The 22,639-nt window shown below is 32.6% G+C and overlaps 1 protein-coding gene across 6 annotated transcripts in view; it reads left to right on the top strand.

Annotated features, from left to right (window-relative positions):
- Positions 1-4,483: 4,483 nt before the first annotated feature.
- Hrb27C (Heterogeneous nuclear ribonucleoprotein at 27C) overlaps positions 4,484-22,639 on the top strand; it is a 37,192-nt gene continuing 19,036 nt past the window's right edge. The window contains exons 1-8 of one of the 6 annotated variants that reach the window (XM_074185509.1): positions 4,676-4,901; positions 10,360-10,563; positions 15,448-15,638; positions 15,693-15,775; positions 15,830-16,190; positions 19,931-20,008; positions 20,073-20,306; positions 20,596-21,262. In XM_074185509.1, the coding sequence (XP_074041610.1) occupies positions 4,852-4,901; positions 10,360-10,563; positions 15,448-15,638; positions 15,693-15,775; positions 15,830-16,190; positions 19,931-20,008; positions 20,073-20,306; positions 20,596-20,615 (1,221 nt within the window). In that variant the 5' untranslated portion in view covers positions 4,676-4,851 and the 3' untranslated portion in view covers positions 20,616-21,262. Of the gene's footprint in view, positions 4,644-4,673; positions 4,902-10,359; positions 10,564-15,447; positions 15,639-15,692; positions 15,776-15,829; positions 16,191-19,930; positions 20,009-20,072; positions 20,307-20,595; positions 21,263-22,639 lie in introns of those variants that run through there. The other 5 variants (XM_074185502.1, XM_074185497.1, XM_074185499.1 and 2 more) reach the window with 5 other exon arrangements.

The raw sequence follows: 22,639 nt of genomic DNA, 5'->3' as shown, positions 1-22,639 counted from the left end.
TTTTTTTAATTAACCATTTTAGTATTATATACCATAATTCACAAGTATAAAATTAAACCCTTTTTTTATTTTTACCTGTTAACGCACGTTCAGCATCTGCAGGAGAAAGTTTGAGATCCACAACAGTATCTCGTTCGGCACAATAGAACGATATTGTTGTTGTCGCCATGTTTGCTGCTTTTAGTTTTAAAAATTGCGCTCAGTTTCTCAAAACGCTCACATCGACCCACCTCTTGATATGGGTCGTCGTGAGCTAGGCGTGAGCATAAGTAATGACGTCATTAATGACGTTTTCGCCGCGACCACAACGATCGCGGTCGCCATGTGGAACGCCTGAATGAGTATTTTAGGCGTTGTGAACGCTTAGTGGAACACACCATATGTTGGATATACAAAATTACCAAAAATGACGTCATTCTCTTCTTAACGTGAGCAGCCTTTACAAATGTATTGATTTGATTACCCGCATTAAAAATTCCTCCAGCTGTTCCACTCTTATACACAGATTCATTTTTCCAGTATCTCACAAAAAATACTAGACACGTTTTCATGCTTATATCTGTAGTTTCATTGATGATAATTGAATAAATGAATTCTTTTCAGATCATTTACTATCTCATTTTTGAAATTTGGCCCTAAATGTCCGACGATTAATTGGGTGGTTTTCTTTCTTTTCAATTTGATTTCTTTGGCAATTTCAAAATCAATATATGCACTTTTGCAAAAATCTGGGAAAATATTCATTAGTGATAAGGATAAATCATGTTCACATATATATCAAAAAAATTTCAATACAACTTCTCTAATCAATTGTAACTTTGTTTCTTTCACTGAGTTTGGTAATATTTTGTCTATTTGTGCAGTAGTTCTTGTCGCATGCTCATTTTTTTGTGAGTATTCACGCAAGATATTAGATGAACTCGGAGTTTGAGCATGGGGTTCATTATCAGGTAAGATATTAGATGAAGAACTTGGAGTTTGACTAGATTATTTTCTAGACAATTTAAATCTGTAATAAGTGATTCAATATATAAATTGATAACTGGTTGCATGATGATAAGGTTACATACCGGTTCATTCATTTCATTTCAGGCTTTAAACAGTTTAAACTACCAACTTCCATTCATAAATCTTTATTTAAAATTCGTTATTTCTCTTTTCTCACTGAGGATTCATTTTTCTTTCAGTAAGACGGAAGACAGAGATAAACAGATTATTCGACTATCGAAGGACGAAGTGATTGAAATTTGTAAATATATAACCGTGGCCTCGTTCGAATCAATGACGTAATGCAAAACTGAATGAAGTCAAAATGTATGCTTTTCGTCAATGTGGTATGCATATACGAAAAAATATTGAATTGTAGGTATAGCAAATCGTACAATTATATAGCCAGGAGCAACCCTGTTCATAGATGTTTTCTGGCGTTTAATCGTATTCGAGGTATTTCATCGTATCAATCGTATTCACAGGTGTTTTCTGGCGTTGAATCGTATTCGAGCCTCGAGCGTGTATTCAAAAGCGATTCGTTTTGACGTCATTTACAGTAAGATTCGCCAGAATGGAATGATTCAATTTGTGTCAGATGTCAAATTCGAAAATAAAAACAAACTTTTCAATTTTCTCTAACCTCAATTAGAATCGGATTTGTGCATACAATAATTTCGCAGCTTTATTTTGTACATCCTTACAACGTATTTGATGAAAAGTTGTCAGCACTTCATAAACTATAACGACCAAAATAAAGCAGAAACTGACAACTGACGCAAAATAACGTCAAATTCCGTTTCAAAACTGACCTCACGCTAGTTACGTTTCAAATCATAGTTGCGGTGACGTCATCGTTTCAACGCCTGAATGAATGTATTTGAATCACAGACGAATACGTTTTGAATACATGAGCGCCAGAAAATACCTCATAATAGCAGTCCGTTATAATGTGTGGTGTAAATCGGACTCAAGGGTGGAAGGTGAACGCCAGAGTGATATACCTAATGGTGAAGAGGATAGGGAAAAAATATTTCCAAGAACTACTAAAACACAAATCACTTCTCTAAAATCCCAAAATGTTGAAAAAAAATCCAATAAAAATTGTTGAACTATTTCAAAATAGGGGCTCAAAATACCAAATACCACTTACTTAAGTGGTTTGTGGTATTGACATAAAATCGTCAAAATCTCTATTAAAGGCATAAAAGAACAAGTAGAATTTTATTTTCAGATAGGTAAGCCTAATATAAACATAATTAATATACTTTACCTACACATAATAATACATAAAAATCAAAATGAAATATTCTATTTTCAACAAAATAACAGAAAATCAAAAAAAAATCACAAAAGAACCATATCGCACATATTCTATGTAGAATACACTTTTACATATTTTACATATACTCACACATTATCCGTCTTCATTTCAAATTGCTCATCTAATCCTCAGAGAAATTTTTTGTAGAATAATATTTTAAGTCATTTTTATATGTAAAATTAAATGCATTTTGATTCTTGATGAATAAAATAGGGAAAAATAAATAAAAACCTTCACAAATGCATAAAACGAATAAAACAACAGTTTTTGAAATATGAAATCAAACAAAAACTCTTGATTTCAAAGTGAAAATGTAAAAACAGACCACAATTGAATAGGAATATTCACATATTCGAAAAACTAAACAAAAACATATGAACTGGAAGAAACTGTCTTCATCATTCTAGGTTTATTGCATTTACCAATAGGGCATTTTCTTCATTTTTTTTTGTTTACTTTTCTTAGATTGGTTACAGCTGCTATAACCAGTGGAAATTCCATATGAAACATATTTTTTGTGATATCTCCTTTAGGAATTGAATAGCCACAAAATCCCCACATTCGAATCAATACTCACAAATTACTCCCATGACTATTAAATCCTCACAATGTATGTGATTTCTCATACGGTGGTAACACTGGATATAATTGAACGTATAACCTTGTCAATGTAAACATGTATCTTTTGCACTTTCCCGATCATGGCGCTGACATCAGATTTTAAATTTCCAATCATGAACCCTGACTACTGACTACTACAGATCTTACAGAACCAACTATTTTTTGCTAAGTTACTAAGCTGTGATCCTCACTAATAGAAGTATCTTCGCAAGTGAGTACAAATGTATCGTTCCGACAGGTAACGACTACGACTTTAAAAGCGTTTTTGCAATGAACCACAAGATTCACAGATGCAGGAAAGTCCCTGGGAATGAACAACTTCAAGTTGACAGAGTTTCTTTTCATGGAGTTATCCTGCTTCATAAATGAGAATATACAGACATTCAGTTGAACAGCCTCCAGTAATTGTCGAATTAAAGCTGTGTTCAGCAAGACATCATCAAATATGAACCAGTCAGAACCCTCAACTAGCAAAATATAATAATTACCGGAATTATGAATAAAATTGGAATGAAAAACGACTGCAACAATTCAAAATGATGTTCATACGAAATATTTTTGACAATGTCAATATAATATATAACTCATTTCATGAACAAAACCAAGTGCGATAGTATTTGAAACATTTCAGTTTCATAGTCAAAACTTTCGGAACAGCAATAATCCTGCAATAGGTAGTATACCATAACCCATATAGCAACCTTTTGATATTCCAGCATGGATAAGTTCAGGATAAGTTCAATATGTTCCTTAAGATACTCCTTTATAGAGTTATGTAGTTATATCCACCTCATCGCAAGACTGATCATCATCTCATTGCCTATTTATAATGTCTTAATGACTTGTTACTTACTTGAGTTGTACCGATTTGCCAGAAGTCAACTTTTGTGTTAAGGGCATATTCATAGTGAATATTCCTCAAAGTATTCTCCATGGTAGTTTTTGAAAGGTGAAGATATGACCACATACCACTGTGTATCTCAGTATCTCATTATAATTGATTGAAAACAATTTTTCTAAGTTCTGTAAGGTTTTTGGGCTGTTGTGAATTCCTTTTATCCTCTAATGAACTTGTTGAATCCACAAAGTTAGCAAAAAAAAATTAATTTTTCATATAACCATCACATTGGATGTAATGGTATTCCTTGATCTCCAAAAGGTTCAGGCTTTCAATCCAGTAAATGTGCACATATTGTTAACAACATATTACACGAATCATTTTCAAAATAGCTTTGCTAATATGCCGTATGTCGGTCGGGTTCAGGGTCATGGATTATTAGGATCCTATCTATCATTTAGAGTAGCTGCTGCATAACAGGATTCGAATGGAAAGCTATTTGCGTTATTCGGGAGGATCAAGTATAAGCATCCAATCTATTTGTTTGTTTCCTTGAAGTTTGCTTTGACTCTAGCGCCACCTTACGGCAATGTTTTCTTGGACTATAACACTACCTCTCTAATAAGAGATTTACTACTGTGTAGTTGCCACCTATACTCTATAGTCTACACTTGGCATCACCGGAATAATCTCCTCCATTCTAAAAAAAAATGGATGCTATTTCCCCTCACCCCCACCCTTATAGAAATATTCCAATATGTCTCTTTGTTCCTATCATAGTTGTTAATTAGGATAGTGTTAACGTTAGATTTAAAATTAATTTTTAAGTTTAGAGTAAGACATCTTAATTAGTATGGAGGACTACGAGAACGGGTATGCACTTTTTTCTTTTCTATTCGAATAAAAACGAAGGTCCTATAGCGGTGGCGCTTAAAATTAATTTTACACAAAATTGACGGAAGTTCACTAGCTGCCATTTGTAGTGTAGTGTGGTGTGGTGAAGCTTGGACGTGGTGAATGGTGAACGTAACCGGGTCCTAGTATAAGGAAAGTGTTGTGTTACTGGTGTTTTGGGAATAGCATGCGAATGTTGCGATTAAAACCTGAAATTATGGACGATGACGAAAAGGGGTATTTATCATTGATATGTTATTTTTCACCAGTTATTAGGTCACGGCGTACAACAAAAATTTTGCCATTTCATGATCCTATAGAATACAGCAGTCTTCTATCATTTGTTGTAAACGTTCGATATAAAATGAATAGAAACTTTTCTTACTGATTAATAATGCTTACCGGTTTTCTTTTTTTGCCGTTCACCGACCCCAAGCGGATTATTGAGAACGGTCAAGAAACGGAATCTGTTGTATTTTCACGCTTACTAAAGAAGGTCGCTTTATCATTACTTTTCATTTTTCTAATCATTGCATACATACATCATCAAATCATTTTGAAATTAAAATTATTAAAAGAAAGCATTATGTTGGAGTCAAACTAACTTTATTTAAAGATTTTTGTGCAAAAAACTTTTTGGCGTTTTACTCATCCATGATCAAGAAAAAAAAACGTGGGAAACTTCCAATATTTTTTTTTTCCAAAAAACCAATATCACTCCTAAAAATATCCCCTTTTGTTGTACATTTGAAAATTTCATATTTTAATCATCTGAGAAGTTTTTCTCCTATAATTAAGTTGAAACCCAAAAATAAAATCACAATACTATTTGAAGGAAATGTTTGAATAGGGATACACAATAATCAATGAAGTCGCCCCTGAGTGCCAATTAATTTTTGTTGTTGTTTTATAATTTCATAATTTGTATTTTAGTAATAAAATCGTTATATGAGTTGCCTTGAGTTTAATAAAGATAATACCAAAAAATAACAAGGCTACCACAGTCGGAAGGTATATTCAATGGCAAATGGACTGAAAATATGTCTCATCAATGAATCCATTCGATAATGATAAAATATCCACTTTTCAAGGCGATCCAAGCAGATTCAGTAACAGGAAGGAAAAGAAGAAGTGACTGGAAATAAATATATATTCACCAACAAATGAAAACAAAATCAACCAATTGGAGTATACAGAGTAGAAAAGGTTGAAAAGTGTGACAACTGATTTATCAAATACATAAGTCAAATGGGAAAATACATCAATAAAAATAACAATCATGAAATTATTTACTTGTGATATACTGTTTGGAACCTTTGGTGTAGTAATGAATATTACTGGAGTTTTTTCCCAACACCAAATCGTTATTTTTACACCTCGACAAGTGTTTCGATCACCAAGTGATCATCTTCAAGAGGAAGATAAAACTGCTTGGTGATCGAAACACGTGTCGAGGTGTTAAAATAACGATTTGGTGTTGGGAAAAAACTCCAGTAATATTCATGAAATTATTTATTGGAAGGTATTAAATCAAATATTGCAATAAATAATATAATGAAGATAATATAGTTACAAAAATGGAAGACAACTGTATAGCAAACTTAATCATAATTTACCTTTATCCCTATCAGTATAGATTTCAAGAATATACTTAGTAATACAATTCTTTGAAAGGTTTTTTGTGTGCATTCACTAATTGCAGTCAGTCAACTGTTGAGACTTCAAAATATAACCTTTGTCCTTACAGTCATTGCACATATCACTGATGATGTATGTCGTTTGGTACTACAAGTTCCTCTCGACCATGGCCTGCCAACCTGAATTTTGATCTCTTTAATGGTGACTTCGCCTGCGAAAGCCTATGTGTATAAAATCCCTGATTATGTGAGCTTCTTAATCGAACACCCATACAATAAACAATGTGTTTGAAATTTTACTAGTTGCATATCTAAACCATCTGACTTTCAGATAGAACAGATATTTAATAAGGCATACCGAGTAAACGAATAATGTGCAGCCGAATACCTACCTCACAACCATTTACAGTTACCCAAGTAACATATAAAATTCAATTTTTGTAATATAACATTATTGCTGTTTTAATTTATTAACATGCATCTGACAAGGAGTTTTCGTATCTTCACCATCTGGTTCCCGCCAAAGCATCAACGATACAAACTTCATAATAGCCCGTTGTTTTGTACCTTTGTTGAAGCCGTGCAATGAGAAATAGCTAGTATAAAATAACAAAGCTGATTAGTTTGTATAGTGAGTGGTATTTCAGGTCAGATGGTAAGTGTACGGCTCTGCCGAACTCTAAAGACCTGATTCGGTCCCCAGCGGGGCAGGCACAAAGTATATGCTCTGTTAATGAGGTAGTTGGATAGTCAAGTTGCAATATTCCTACCTTGATACCCACGACAACCTTCCCATATGAGGGTTTTTACACGTCAGCTACACCTGACGATGCCTCAGATTCAACCGTGCAGGGCTTTTTCGCCTCTGGTTTTGATGAATCATCACTTGAGTGCAAACGTTTGCTAACCTGCTAAGACACCTAGGACCTCCTTACTGAACCACTTTATTATTTTCCAACATGGAATCCACGACTTTCCCACTAGAAACAATTACAAATTACATGTTCCTTGTACCAATTATTTATGCACAATGAATTATTATTTTTATAGAGGTCTTTTGGAATACAATAATCTTCCAGCAAGAGTCAATCAATGTACTTCTTTGGGAACTTTCAAACGTAAACTGATGAATTACTTAAAAGCAAGGTGTCATTAGATGTCTTTGTATGGACAGCTAGTGTTGCTTCAAATTATTTTGAATCATAATATATTGCCTCTATAATTATAATTACTATCAGGTTAAAGAATGTAGACTTTCATAGCCGGAGGTAACTGTGTCAAAGCTATTTTCTGGGTGTTTTGGCCATGGTCAGCAAGTTTTTATGCCTGATGTTTCGTTTACTACTGCAATAGACATTATCAAAGGCGATGAGGTTGAAGTGCTTGAGTCGTTGCACGATTTGAATGTTTAGAGGTCTATTCATCTTTGCTTTTGAACAACCAAAATGATCCACCATAATTACTGTATGGTGGTCAGCTGCTGGTGTGATTCCTCATAACTTTCTGCAGCAGAGGCCGGCACTGGTCAACAGAAGAGATCCACGACAACGCTTATCTGCACGTTTCACAAATCACCGTCCGAAAATTAAACAAATGGAGCATTGAAGTTCTGCTTCACCCACCATACTCCCCAGACCTCTTACCAACTGACTACCATCTTTCAAATACTTCGATAACGTTCTCACTGGTGAAACCTTCGCAAAATGGCCTTTATCAACTTCATCAAATCCAGACTTCGACACATGTTACGTTTCAAAAGTGGACTTCAAATCGCTTATTTTGATTAATGTATTTAGTAAAATTTATTATATATATATATATATATATATATATATATATATATATATATATATATATATATATATATATATATATACTGTGTACTGATTGAATAAACTTTTTTATTGGCTAGTTTTTCTATTGTTACCTTTATTGAATATGTATTTATTATGTATGTATATGATTAATTTTCCCATTTTTTTTAATCTATAAAAGCTTTGTCAATAATAGTGTATCTCAAACAATAAAGCATATTTTGAGTGAATGATTGATATATATTTTGATTAGGGACGTTATTGTGATAGATCAGAGATTCAAGGCATCATCGATATATTCTTATTGAATTGGTATAACAATCAATGTTTGAGAAATTCAAGCAAAGCAGAGAAAAATTGTTTGAAACCATTTTTTCAGGTCAATGTTGTTATAAATTATCAGAATATTTTAATGATCAATGTGTCAAACTTTTATGTGTCCTCTTAACAATTCCTTTACAATCTCAAATTGTTTTTGTGTAAATGAAGATTGTCTCTTCATCTTTTTAGCTCAATAGTTCATTTGTTTCTCTCATGTTTTGGCTTTACAATTACACAATATCAAAAAATAATTATATCATTCAGCCTCAATGAAATATTCACCTGAAGATTTCACGGAGACCAGATGATCTAATGGCATTGTTATACATTTATTTATACATTCAATTGATACACAAAAATACAGAAAATAAGAATAAAACACTGACAGAGAGACAGATATAAAATAAAGAAAGTAATTGCAGTGCATAAAGTAAAGATTGTGTATAAAATAGCATCTAAGTGACTTAACACTTGTGTTGTGCTACAAAGTAATACTAATTAATATAAAATTACAGTTGTGTGCTGGACTGGATAGAATTTATGGTTTCACGCCATGTATTTTCGTTGAAAATAACAACCGTATCATCAGCGTATGATATAATTCTTGTCTTGCTTTTACTTTCAAACAGAGTAGAGAAATTATGTAGGCTTGAAAAGGTATTAGACCAAGAACGGTTCCTTGGGGCACCCCTGTTCTTTTATCACATTGTTTCCGGTCAGTCAAATAATTGCGAAAACCTTCCAACACTTCCCCACGCACACCAAAATGCTCCAGTGCGTTAAGAAGTATTTCATGTAAACAGTGTCAAATACCTTTGCTAAGCCTATAAACACCGCAATATATTTTTTGGTTTTCATCAAGTCCCTGTGTTATACTTCTGATAACATTATACATATCATCAGTAGTAGCTATACCAGCACGAAACCCATAGTGTTGATCATGTATAATTTTATTTTCATCAAAAAATTCTACTAATTGAGTTTTTTTTTTTTGATAGTTCAAGTCTTTATATGTATTTTTTTTTGTCTGGTTTAAAAATGTTCCTCTAAGGAAGGAGTATTTATTTTGTCAGTTGAATTGATACTTTATTCAGTGTGGGTTTGTTGTCCTTTATCTTTCTCGGGTACTTCGATTGTTTGTGTTAAAATAGTTCATTTTTCAATGTGTTCCTTCTTGTATATCTTTCGTAATAGTTTTTTATTATAACTATCTGTTTGCTTCTTCAATAATTTTTCCCTGATTTAACCTTTTTATTTTATCATTTTCCTTTGTTTTTAGAGCTTCATTCAGTAGAACGTTCATCCCAGTTTTCATTATTTTTCAAATATCTTTATCAATTTAACATTGTTGGATCCAGGAGACTATTTGCACAAACTGAAACTTCACTGTTTTCACAGTAAATGATCTTATGATTTTTAACAATTAAGTGCTTTTTTGCATTGTAGAAAATTTTCAGGCAACTGTAAAAGGAAGGGATGATCTTAGTTACACAACTATTGAATTTTACCATATTTCACGGGTAAGGATGTATACAAGCTAAAGTCTACAGATAGTACTGCCAAAGTAATTTGAGACTAGAGTGTTTGAATTATTCAATATTATTTTATTGAAGGGGACCTTGAAAATTCTTAAAAACATACTATCAAACCCTCGACATTTTGTAAAAATCTTCCCCTTCGCTTGAATGATGATTATGATGAGGGAACATTATCGGCTAGACAGTTTCACGTCAACAGTTTACGAAACTAATTTTATAGTGAAAGACTTCCTTAATGAAAAATAGGATTTTTGTGTTTTTATTATTTGTTCACAAGCTTGATAAATTTTATTATTGATATAGATAATTTCATATCTGAGAAATAATTATTTTCTCAATATAATATATGATGCGGAAAAGAGTTTTGACTTTGTTTTTTTTTCAGCAAGCTCTTTGTCGGAGGACTATCCTGGGAGACAACCCAGGATAACTTACAGAGATATTTTTCAAGGTATGGAGAAGTAATTGACTGCGTTGTTATGAAAAATGCCGAATCAGGAAGGTCCAGAGGTTTTGGGTTTGTTACATTTTCTGATCCTGCAAATGTAACCCATGTTTTGCAGAATGGACCTCACACTCTCGATGGAAGGTAAGCCACATTATTGGTTGTCCCATTATAGGTAAATTTTCTTCGTTTTTCATGAAAAATGTGTAACATCTTCAGTTGAAAAAAAAAAAGGTTTTATTATCTATTCAATAAATGTATCTAAATGCAGGTTCAAGTTCTCTAACGGATCTAGTCTACTAAAAGGCTAAAAATGTTTTTTCAATTAATTGTTTGAATTTTGTGAAGTCTCTTTCATCTAGAGTATTTACGCAGATTTGAGTGTTTTTTTCTTCAACTGAAAATTCACTTGAATTTAGACGGTACAATTCTCCTATTTTCATTTCTGCTTCTTGCTCAATCAGCCTTTTTTCCTTCTCAAATTTGATTTCCAACTGCATTCTTCTCTTGGATTAACTACGTGACACTTTGGAGGTTTTGTGCGTTTTTTTTTATGATCTCTGGTGAAGGCTTTCCTTTATTTACCTTTAGGGTTTTCGAGAAACTTCATCTTCATTCATCGCTGCCTGTTTGCATTTTTCCAAGTCTTGAGTGACGTCTACGTATCTTGCAGGTGGCATTCCTTTCGTTTTTCTTTCACTTTTTTTGGAGGTAAGAAAGCACTTTCTACCATCTTCCACATGGAGATTATTTTGATGAATCGAAAAACCACTTATGTTTACTTTTGGTTTTATAGTTGCCATCGGTAGTAATAGTTTTTTGAATAAAAATACTTTGAATGACACGGCATAGTTTAATGTTTGACAAGTATATAAAGTTCTGTTTATTTTTGCCAACTATTCAACAGATCTCTTAATAACAAATCAATAGTACATGAGCAAAATAAATAAAACAAACATTCTAAATAAGGAATCCGTAGGAACATATTCAACCTATTCTCGCTTGCAGTACATTTCCTGATGATTGGAAGATGGCTCACGTTTCACCTATTATGAAAAAAGGCGACATGAGTATATAGAATTATCGAACAATCTTGATTTCATACAATTTCTCTAAGCTATCTGAGATTATTTTATACGATTTTATTTATGATTCAACTAAAAACATAATGGCTTTTTAGATAAGAAATCTGGTATAGCAAACATGTTTTTGTCCATCCCAGTATGTTTGTGGAATATTTGAAGAAAGGAATCAGGTGGATGTGATATACTTGGATATTCAAAAAGTGTTTGATCAAATGGGTATGCTTATTCTTTTGAAGAAGTTGATTGCTATTGGTTTCTCTGAAAAATTAGTGAAGATTTTCAAGTCTGATGTCTGATCTGTTTGATCGTAAGCAGTATGTTGAATACAAAGCATATGTTTCTCCCATTGTCAGACCTACATCTGGAGTCCCTCGAGGATCAAATTCGGGACCTTTGTTTGTTAATCTTCAAAGATTGCTAAAACATCCAAAGAAATTATATTTAAATGGTGCCCCATCAATAATTTGAAGCTCAATGTCAAAAAATGCTGTGTATTACATTCTCAGGGTTACATTCGATTAAAAACCTATACAGTAGAATCTCACTAATCTGGCACTTCAATAGACCGATATGTTCAATAATCCGGCACCCTCGCCCCTCTCGCCACTGTCACTGTACACCTATGCGCTCTGTCACCATCTAGCAATCTATCCTCAAAACTTAATCGCACGTGCGTACGTATTTACCTGTTGTTTTGTAATGAGAATAGTGTGTAATTGAAATTTTCAAGTAAATGGAAACCCAACACACTATTCTATTTATTATGATTTTCTCTCTATTAACCATAAATCCGAACATTCCAATAATCCGGCACCCTCTGGTTTTTAATAGTTCCGGAATAGTGAGATTTTACTGTATACACTTATCATGTGAGACGAACTGTATCATCAGTTTACGGAATGCTGGGTTTCATGAGAAATTACAAGAATCTTGAGAACATGTATGTTATACTTTTCATGGCATATGTCCGGTAAAAATTAGAATATGTCATACTTCTGCGGTATCTTGTATATGTTACTTACTCAGTAAGTAACATAACGTATTTTTTTTTTATTTATTTTTTCTGAAATTTTGGTTCTAAGAACCTAATCGAAAGTGTCCTTATTATCCAAAAAAGCAGTTAAAAGTACTTCCTTGTTCTTTCTGTGACCCAACATAAAAGTGTTTTCGTTGACGTACCTGACCTGACTTGAAATGTCTGTTTAAAAAATCTGTTTTTCCGTTAATCAGCTGTCTGTCAAGAATTTTTTTGTTTTGAGAGCAAATGACATGGGACTGATTGGTCTCAAAGCCTTTGATGACTTGTCTGATTTGACAAAGTTTCTATATTTTTTTGGTATTTTTCCCAAAACTAAACTTGCTCTCAAGATTTCACACGATTTTTGAAGTAAGTGTGCACTGTTAGAAATTGGTAAAATTACTTTTTCGCTTTTGAATGATCTAGATTTGCCGCCCTTTAATTCATTTTTGAAGATACCCAAAAAGTAAAGCTTATAGTACACAACCAGCATCTTTAGAATAGTTATGTCAAAAAATTGTTGACTATGATATCTCTAAGATATCCCCAGGCATGTTCTATAATGTTTGAAACGTAGTATTTATATGTATTAACAGACCACCAGTTGGGGTAAAGCTACTTATGGGCTATTTGAAATAATGTGCAAGGAAGATCATAAGGTAATTTATAGAAGGTGATTTCAGCATACATTTTTTGAATACAGGGTCAAATTTGAAAAGTACAATATAAAGTACATTCGTTGACAACTTTTCCAGTTATCAGATTACTATGCATGAGTAATTGTACTTCCCGTTTCATAATTAAAGTAGGAGAGATAAACGAATGAACCACTTTTTCTGACAGGAATATTTTGAATTTCGAAATACTTGGCTATGAGAGTCAGAATGATATGTATAATCAAACTTGCCCAAAAATAACATATAACGTTTTTTAACCAGATTATTTTATATTATATGGAAATATCTTTTCAAAAAAATCAGCATTGAAATCTAACTACTCCTTTAACTTCTAAACTTAATAATCTCAAAAAAGTGGTTTCATTGTACTCGGATCTTTCAAAAGAAGATGATGTTTGAAAATATATTTTCAAACAAGTTACTGAAACTTGCGCGGGACGCACTAAAGCAAAATAATATATAAAATAAATTTGGATCTAGAGATTAATAAAGTGATTTCAGTTTCATGGAAAGTAATATTGACGAACTTTTCGAAATGGTAAAAGATCTAAAAAATTGCAATATTAATGGTCAAGATTACTTCTCCATTACTTGAAGAATTAAAAAAGATGACTTCAATAGATATGAAAACTACAGAGGAATAAGTATTGTTTCGGGTATTTCAAAACTTTTTTAACTTAACATCAAATTTGACTACAAATGAACTCTTATCAAATCAGCTTGGCTTTATGAAAGATGAAACTTTAGAAAACAATATGTTTTTAATGATAAGAATAATGATGATAAAACAAGTCACATAAAATGTGAAATATAAGAGTAAAAGCCTGTTATACAGTAAAAGGGTTAAAAAATTAAAAATGACATAAGTATATTACGTAATGGGTATCTAATACAATTTCTTAAAAAAGTTGGGAAAAATTTGAAAAATGAAACATTTGAGTCTTGTTTCAAACTGAATGAAAAGCTGTCAATTTTTTATTGTATGTGCTATAACGTCTCTCGATAGCAAACTGCAAATATGTGATCTATTCTTTTATTTTTATAAAGCTTTCAATTGTGTGAATAATAAATTACTCATACACAAAGTACATTATGGAGTTCGTGGAGTGGCTTTAGATTTTATAGTCTTATAGGAAAGAACACAGAATATAATTAGTGCAAGAAACTCAAAAGCAAACTGGAAATCCTCCAGAGATCTACAAGGGTGGTCTGAAGAGTTTCCGATCCTTACGAAGATATAAGACATATTTTGTGGTTTTTTCAACATAGTCCTTTCAACTTTACACACTTCTCTCAGCAATGCTCCCATCTCTGTAACTCGTCCAAATAGTACTGGGCGTTTTTCTCCGCAAAATAATTGTTCGCGAAGGTGATTGCCTCTTCATTTGACGAAAATCTCTGTCCTCTGAACGCAATTTTTAGATGAAGAAACAAAGAGAACTCGTTTGGGGCTAGATATGGTGAGTAAGGCAGATGGTCAAGCAGTTCAAAACGTAATTCGTGAATTTTTCTCTGCAAGTTCTGCCATCAGCTTGTCAAGTAATGAAGTGTAGTATGCTCCTGTAATGGTTTTTCTTCTTGAAGGTAATCTGTTTAAAAAAAAATATGTTTTTCTGTTAATCGGCTGTCGCCCCCATACGAACGACAACTCTCAGAAGTTGAGAAGCTTGTGCGAGCTAAGGACTAACGAGGTCTTACCTTTTAACGTGTGATTCCTAACACGGTTGCAGAATCATCTCAGCTTCAACCAGACAAATTCTCACGAGAAAAATATCTGGTCGAGGCGGGAATCGAACCCATGGCCTTCCGATCGTGAGTCGGGCGCACTACCACCGCAGCCAATTCCACGATCAAAATAACTCCATGACTTTCTCAAAAAACAGTCGTCATCACTTTCCCTGCCGAAAAAACGGTTTTTGATGAGTAACTGTCAACAGAGAAACAACGAAATTCACTAGCTCGCACTCGTATTGCTCTTTTTATATTTGATGAACTATTTCTCTAAAGTCTCGTATTGAATAAATTCATGCTGAATGAATTTCGCTAATAATATTACTTTAGCACTATTGTTATTAACGTTTATATCTGCATATTTCAATACATAAGACAATTTCTGATTCTGCACTGAAATGAAGGATGTGTTCACTAATTTCTATTTATATATTTACAAATATTATAAAATAAAACACTCTAGTGTTTTTCTATATTATCAAATTAATATTTGTAAATTCAACTGTTTTTTTTGCAGAACAATTGATCCTAAACCATGCAATCCACGGACTTTGCAAAAACCAAAAAAGGGTGGAGGATATCCTAAAGTGTTTTTGGGTGGTTTGCCATCGAATGTGACGGAGACTGACCTCAGAAGTTTCTTTACACGGTTTGGAAAGGTTATGGAAGTTGTCATAATGTATGACCAAGAAAAGAAAAAATCGAGGGGTAATGTATTAGAAATGACAAATTATTAATTTTTTTCATTGTGTTAATTTTCAGGATTTGGATTCTTATCATTCGAAGATGATGAAGCTGTTGACCGATGTGTATCGGAACATTTTGTTAATTTAAATGGAAAACAAGTTAGTTTCATGTAATGTATAAACATAAATGTTATTATAAATACAATTTTTTAGGTTGAAATAAAAAAAGCTGAACCGCGAGATGGTTCAGGTGGAACTAAAATGGGAGGGGATCCATCATCAGCTTGGGGACCCCCTCAAGCTCCTATGGGAATGATACAAGGTCCAAATGGCCAGATGGGCGGGCCACCAATGAGCATTGGTGCTCCTATGGGTCCCAATATGATGCAGAGTTATCAAGGTTGGGGTACATCTCCACAACAGCAGAGCTATGCTGGATACGGTACTCCTTCAGGGCCAGGATCATATCAAGGTTGGGGTGCACCACCAGCACCTCAAGGACCTCCACCACAATGGGGAAACAATTACGGTGGACCACCTCAGCAACAGGGTTATGGGTCATATGGTGAGTATGGTATGTTGGTTTTTTTTTTTAAATTACTATCATTATACTGCATTACATGAATAGTTCTACAATTTTCAAGAACAAATGATATTGTTATCTTTAGGGTAGTTGCAGTAAGTGTAACTGAATTGATGACAATGATTAAAGATAAAAGGACTTATTGTTTTGCTGGGATTAGTCATACAATTTGGGTGTGTGTGTGTTTTGTGAATTGACGGACGCCAGGGTCTTTATCTGCATATTCCCAAGTGTAGTAGGCTATAGCTATATATATATATATATATATATATATATATATATATATAAAGTAAAACCACCAATCAGGGACCTGTGCAACGTCTTCCATTTGGAAGATTTGTCACAAGTAATTTTCTTTATATGAAATGCAGAAATTATTATTTGCATTTGGTCTGAACGACCACTGATAAACCGGTTTCGGAGTACTTGTTCCTCGTCAGTACCATCTGAAATGATCTATATATATATATATATATATATATATATATTGCGTCCTTTCGCAGAAAATGCATTTTGCGTCCTCCAGAAATAATGTCTTCAGTATGAATATAATTGCTTATATTGAATATTTATGTAATTTCAGAACACTATCTCATATTTCTCTGTTTTCAAAAAAATAATATCCGATTCTGTCACTTTCAAGTAGATTCTGCTTCACTATCTATATTGATTCCTTCTGTATATTTTGTTCACATGTCTAGCACTTTTTTGCATCCGCAAATGTATATTATTCATGTTGTCTTTCCCGACATATGTTAGGACGAAATGAGCAAGCTTTATGAAAATTTTGTGAAAAAGTTATGAACGAACAGAAATGAAAAATAATAATTTTCAAAAAGCAATCCAACATCCAAATTCAGAACAAAATTTTATCTAATTGAGTGGGTTTATAATAGTTTATAATTGAGTGGGTTTATAATAGTCATGTCAATAGTTATTTGGATTAATAAAGGAAGTGGGCCAAAATATTCAGTTGAGATTTTTAAAGAGAAATGATTATAAAAAATGAGAAGAAAAATTAAATTAAATGAATTATTAGTAGGATATTGAAAAAATATTGGAACAATAATTTGTAAAGAAAACAAATTATTGTGATCTGAAATTAAAAATCATTTGACGACAATTTTGGATGCTAATAATCGAAATGTGTCATGAAGTAACCTGGTTTGAAATCTCGTTCATTTATTCTTATTTTTTTTCCATTGTTTCATGTCATTCATCTTTATTATTTTGGTTTCCTGTTTTCATTTTTGAATTTCTATTTTTATTGTTTGTATATAATTGACATGTTACTTATTCTTCAACTCATTCATTTTCAATCAGGATCACAATAATTTGTTTTCCTTACAAATTGGCGTTCTCAGTTTTTTAAACTTCATAGTATTTTTCATTTACTTTTTTATTTTCGACGTTGTTTTTTTTTTTCATGTATCCCATCTGAATATTTTGCTTCTGTTGTTTTTAGTATATTTAATATTTCAGTCATTTTTATTCAAACGGTTTTATTTAGGTTGCTCTGTTTGTTTGCTTATTTATTTGTGTCAAATTCAGTAAATGAAGTTTGGCCCATTCCTGTTGACAGATTGATCTGAAATTTAGTACACATATTTAATTTTGAAAACAATACAATTCAATAAATTCAGTATCATTGTAAATCCAAGATGGTCGCAGCCACAAATGACTGATTACATATTTTTTACAACTACCACAATATGGGTATCAAATGGCAGGGCTTGACAAGTGAAATAGTAGTACTCTGAAAAAGATGCAGATTCAAAATGGCCGCAGCTACAAATTGACGAATTACATGTTTTTTACAACTACCTCGATATGGGTATCAAATGACAGTTTGACTAGAAGAATAGTAGTACACGTTGAAAGATATGCAAATTCACGATGGCCGCAGCTACAAAATGGCGGATTACATATTCTTTCACAACTACCTCAATATGGGTATCAAATGACAGGGCTTGACTAGTGTAGTAAACTTTGAGAAAGATTCAAATTCTATATAGTACACTACTATAGTAGTATACTATGATAAAGATGCAAATCCAATATGCAAAGCACTCTGTCAACTCAGAATCGGGATCCGTCGTTAGCGACATGCCACCCAAGTTGAGGTAGGTTGGAAGGTCCTAGGTTGCAATCATCACACCGCTCTCCTCAGCAATCTACGGTATTGATTAAAAACAATTCACAAAAGAAATAATGACGGGACCCTAATTGAAAATTGTCATTGATAATGCATTTCAAATGAAACTATAAGAATATCAGGTGCTATATACCACTGAATTATGATTTTATCGCTTCATCAATATTAGTAATAAAAGAGAAGGGTCCATATTTGACGAAAAAAAGTTTGTAGTGACGGTGTTGATACAAAGCGTTTAATAAAAAATTCATTATTACATCATTATAGTACATTTCTAATATAATACACATTTACGCCAAAACATCTATTGACTACAGCTAATAGTTTGAAAAGAACAGATAATATAGGAATTAAGCTATACAATGCCTTATCTGTCGAATTTCTTAACTTGCCATTCAGAAGATTCAAAAACTTATTGAAGAAAATATTAACCAAACATCCCTTATATGAAATTGATCAATTTTTTGAAGTTATTCAAGAAGAAAGAGACACTTTTGTGGTCACCTCCCGAACTTTTACTCAACTTTGATTATATATAATACTAGCCTAATGCTCCAGTTTATCTATTATACAAAATTCTGAGAAGATCAGATATATTTCGTCTATCAAGAAGGTTCTCTTATAAATATTGTACTCCCTCATACGAAACTACTTTTTCAAAGGCGATTTTTATATTCATCCGTAAAAGTCTTCAACTCCTTTCCAGATTCTTTGATAGCTAGCTCCCCATTTGCTGGAAGGATTCCTAATGTATTTGTTTTTTCAAATCTTGGTATTTTCACTTATGCCTCCGAATCTGTTGGTAATTTGGGGGTTGTGTGGAAGAGCAACACTGTTGAATGCCACTTCCCTGATATTATTTGTATATGGAAAGACTAGTACTATGTTGCTGTATCGCTGCTGTTCCAACGTTTTGACAGAATCAGAATCAACGAACTTAGGCGTGCGCAGCGTTATAGAACAGTGCATTCAAAAAATTGTTCTGCAGCGCCATCTAGTGGCGAATTGCATAAAAATTGATAGCCTAAAAAACTATAATTTATCTACAATCATTTTTTTAGAAACTATATTGACGAATCTTATCCTCTCTAACATATTTTAGAAAATGTATTGACGTGTCTAAAAACTGTGTTTCTTGAGATTAATAAAATTATTATTATTATTACACAAGACCTTTTCTCAACAGCTCCACCTTGTTGCAGAAATCCAAAGGAAACTATGGTTTTATTTGAGGAAAAAATATAATGACTTCAATATGGAAATATCTCAATAACTTCACTTATTTTTCTGATACTTCGACTTTCATTTTTTGTTAGCATTCATTATATAAAGATGTTGACCTTTGTGGATGATCTCTTGAGTCTTCTGTCTTTCCCCCCCCCTTTTTTTCTATCATATATACTGTAAAAAATTATAAAGGCATAACATTTGCAACCTTTTTCTTATTAATACTCTTTATTCTAGTGCAATTTTTTCTGTGGATCTACCAAAAATATCTAGATTCTTCATTGGTTATTTCTAATGTCTCCTAAAAATGTACCCCTTCTCAATACTAAATGGTCTTTATTTTATTCAGGTCCTAATGCAGGCAGTGGAGCAGCAAGTTGGAATAGTTGGAATATGCCACAAAATAGTGGATCAACTGCACCATCCGGTAAGCATGTGAATTACTTCCCAAATAAGGACATTTTATTAAGTAATTAAACTGTTGCTGACAGGGTATATTGCAGGGGATATGTACTCTAGGGGCCAATCTGGTCCCGGTGGTCCTGCCACTCCCAGCGCACCTCCAAATATGTCAAACTCTGCAACAAACTCCAAACCGGGATCAGACTACAACTATGCCAGTTATGGATCATATTCAGCTGATGGCTATGGAGCTCCTCCAAGGTCATATGGTAGCGATGCTGGATCACAAGTTGGAGGATATTCGTCACAACCACCCAATGCAGGTGCTAAACATTTTAATGATTTTAAAGAGTGGCCCAGTTCTTGACAACCTTTCGATCATCTTTATTCTAGCAATGTGACTCCTGTTCAAATCCTATTGACCAGCTGTGCTCCTAAAAATATCCGTGTTTATTTTAATTCAATCAAAACTTTTTTCCCATCTGATATCACTCCTAATCCACATGTATTTGAGAAAAAAATCAATGAGCCTAATTGGGTAACTGAAGGATCCACAGGAATCACATTGAAGCATGTCAACAATTTAAATAATATGGGTATGTGTTATAACAGTTGGAAACGTGTTGGCTTGATAAACGTGAAGAGAGCAGCCGGATTGGTCACTCCCGCCAAAATCAATTACTCTGATTAGACAGACAAATGACTCACCAACATCCTCAGTCTGTTAGCTAACCTGACCTTTGTAATTGATGTCCGCAACTGCTTCCACGGACATAATATTGTTTTATTATCGCTTAACTTGATTCTACCTAATTCAAATTTGGAATAGGGAAACAATAATGTCAGTTTAGACTTTTTCAAACAGGTGAAAAAATGACTAAGCATTTAGTAAGAAATTATCCTAAATCCAGATCTCTCCTGTGTCACAATATGACAATTATATTTATTATATAATATTGATAATAGTAGATGAAAGCAGTAGGTGTAACAAGCCGAACAAAATTCTGATAAATATTTCGAAAACTTCTTCAGAATTGAAAATCCATATTTTTCCTCATATGCATAAAAATAATAATATAATTTAACTTTCTTATTAACTTCCATAACATTTTAGCAAAGCATACCCTAGTAGTGTTCCATCCACATCTGGACAAACAGACAATTTTTTGTGTACTTAAAAAAAATATTTTCAGTTGAGATAAATTCTTGGGGACTCCTGTGTCTCTTGGCCCATTGTGCACATTGAAAAGCCTAACTCATCAACTGAAATGAATCAAACTGATTCTCAAATATGGTACTATGCTATATCCAGATTGAAATTCTATTTTTCCCAACACTGAGTACAATTTTTTGCGGCCCTAAAGACGTTTTTTTTTGTATTGGCATCCAGGTTACTGTTCATCAGATAATTTTTATTTATATCTGGAATAATTTTCTAATTAAAATTTTTGAAAAATTAGAAAAACGAAATTTGTTCAAAAAATTATGTAAAGTTTCTTGCTATTATTGTATTAACTAACCTAAATTCATTGAGTCCCTTTTCAAGTTGAATAATGAAATATTGAAAGTTTACTGCATATGGTAATTTTTTATAAAAGAGTTCCAGTGCATATTTGTTTTAATGAATTGAAATTGCTTGACATGAGAGTACTGCAGTAATTCACTCACTGTATATATTTAGACATGAAGTTGACAATTCATGAAGTTAGTGTTACAATATTTCCAAGACATAATTTTTTTTTGCAAAATTCACTAATAAAAGTAACCCCGTCTTTGGATTTAGAATTCTTCACTGAGATGAAATCACATTGCTCTTGAATTCATTCAATTGTGTAAAATGGATCCTCTAAGAATCCCAAAATTGTAACAAAAAAGAAATAATTATCAAAAATTACTAACCACCAATTTTGAAGCTATAATAGATTTCAATTAATTGAGAGCTATTATTATGCAAATTAGGACCACCCACCTGCCTTTCATTTTTGAGCAGGTTTAGGTTAAATATGATTGCAAATTCCATTAAATCACAATCAATTCTTTGGTTTTATGTAGTGTTGAAAAATTTTAACTTGATATTAATTTTTTCCTAAACCAAGAAAGTTTCTCTTCTTTCTATATTCAACAGACAGACAGAAATGTTGACTAATTTTAAGCTACGCTCAAGTTGTTATAAATTTAATATATTTAAATAGTGTATGAATTCAAATTTTACCTCATCTACTTTTGGTGGTTAGAGTGTCTGCATGGCAATTGCTATTTTCTAATTATAATAATTATTAATTATTTTACAATGATTGTGATTCCTTTTTTTAGTGAGTAAGTATTCTTTTAAACTTTAAGTCCGATGCATTTACAATAGATGTAATGAATAATTTTTTGTGTTAATTTATTATGTTCTACAGATAGCTTGGTAAGTTAAACGTTCTCTAGTCCCTGTATTCTATTTTAACAAATTTTAGGCAACATAATTTGTATGTACATATACTATTTAAATGTATTCTATCTAAGTTATTCTTCATTTTTACATGCAGACAGTCTAATTATTTTAAGATTAACGAATGTATGTTAGGACACTACTTCGATAGAGTATTTATAAGTGTAAATACAATTTGCCGTAGAGTACACATTGGTAATTGAAATCCAGAATCACATCTGG

The sequence above is a fragment of the Leptinotarsa decemlineata genome, unplaced genomic scaffold, assembly GCF_025532065.1.
Source record: "Leptinotarsa decemlineata unplaced genomic scaffold, Ldec_3_MD MMD2_P_RNA_scaffold_2, whole genome shotgun sequence".
Lineage (NCBI taxonomy): Eukaryota > Metazoa > Arthropoda > Insecta > Coleoptera > Chrysomelidae > Leptinotarsa > Leptinotarsa decemlineata.
This window is presented reverse-complemented; position numbering and strand designations above follow the sequence as displayed.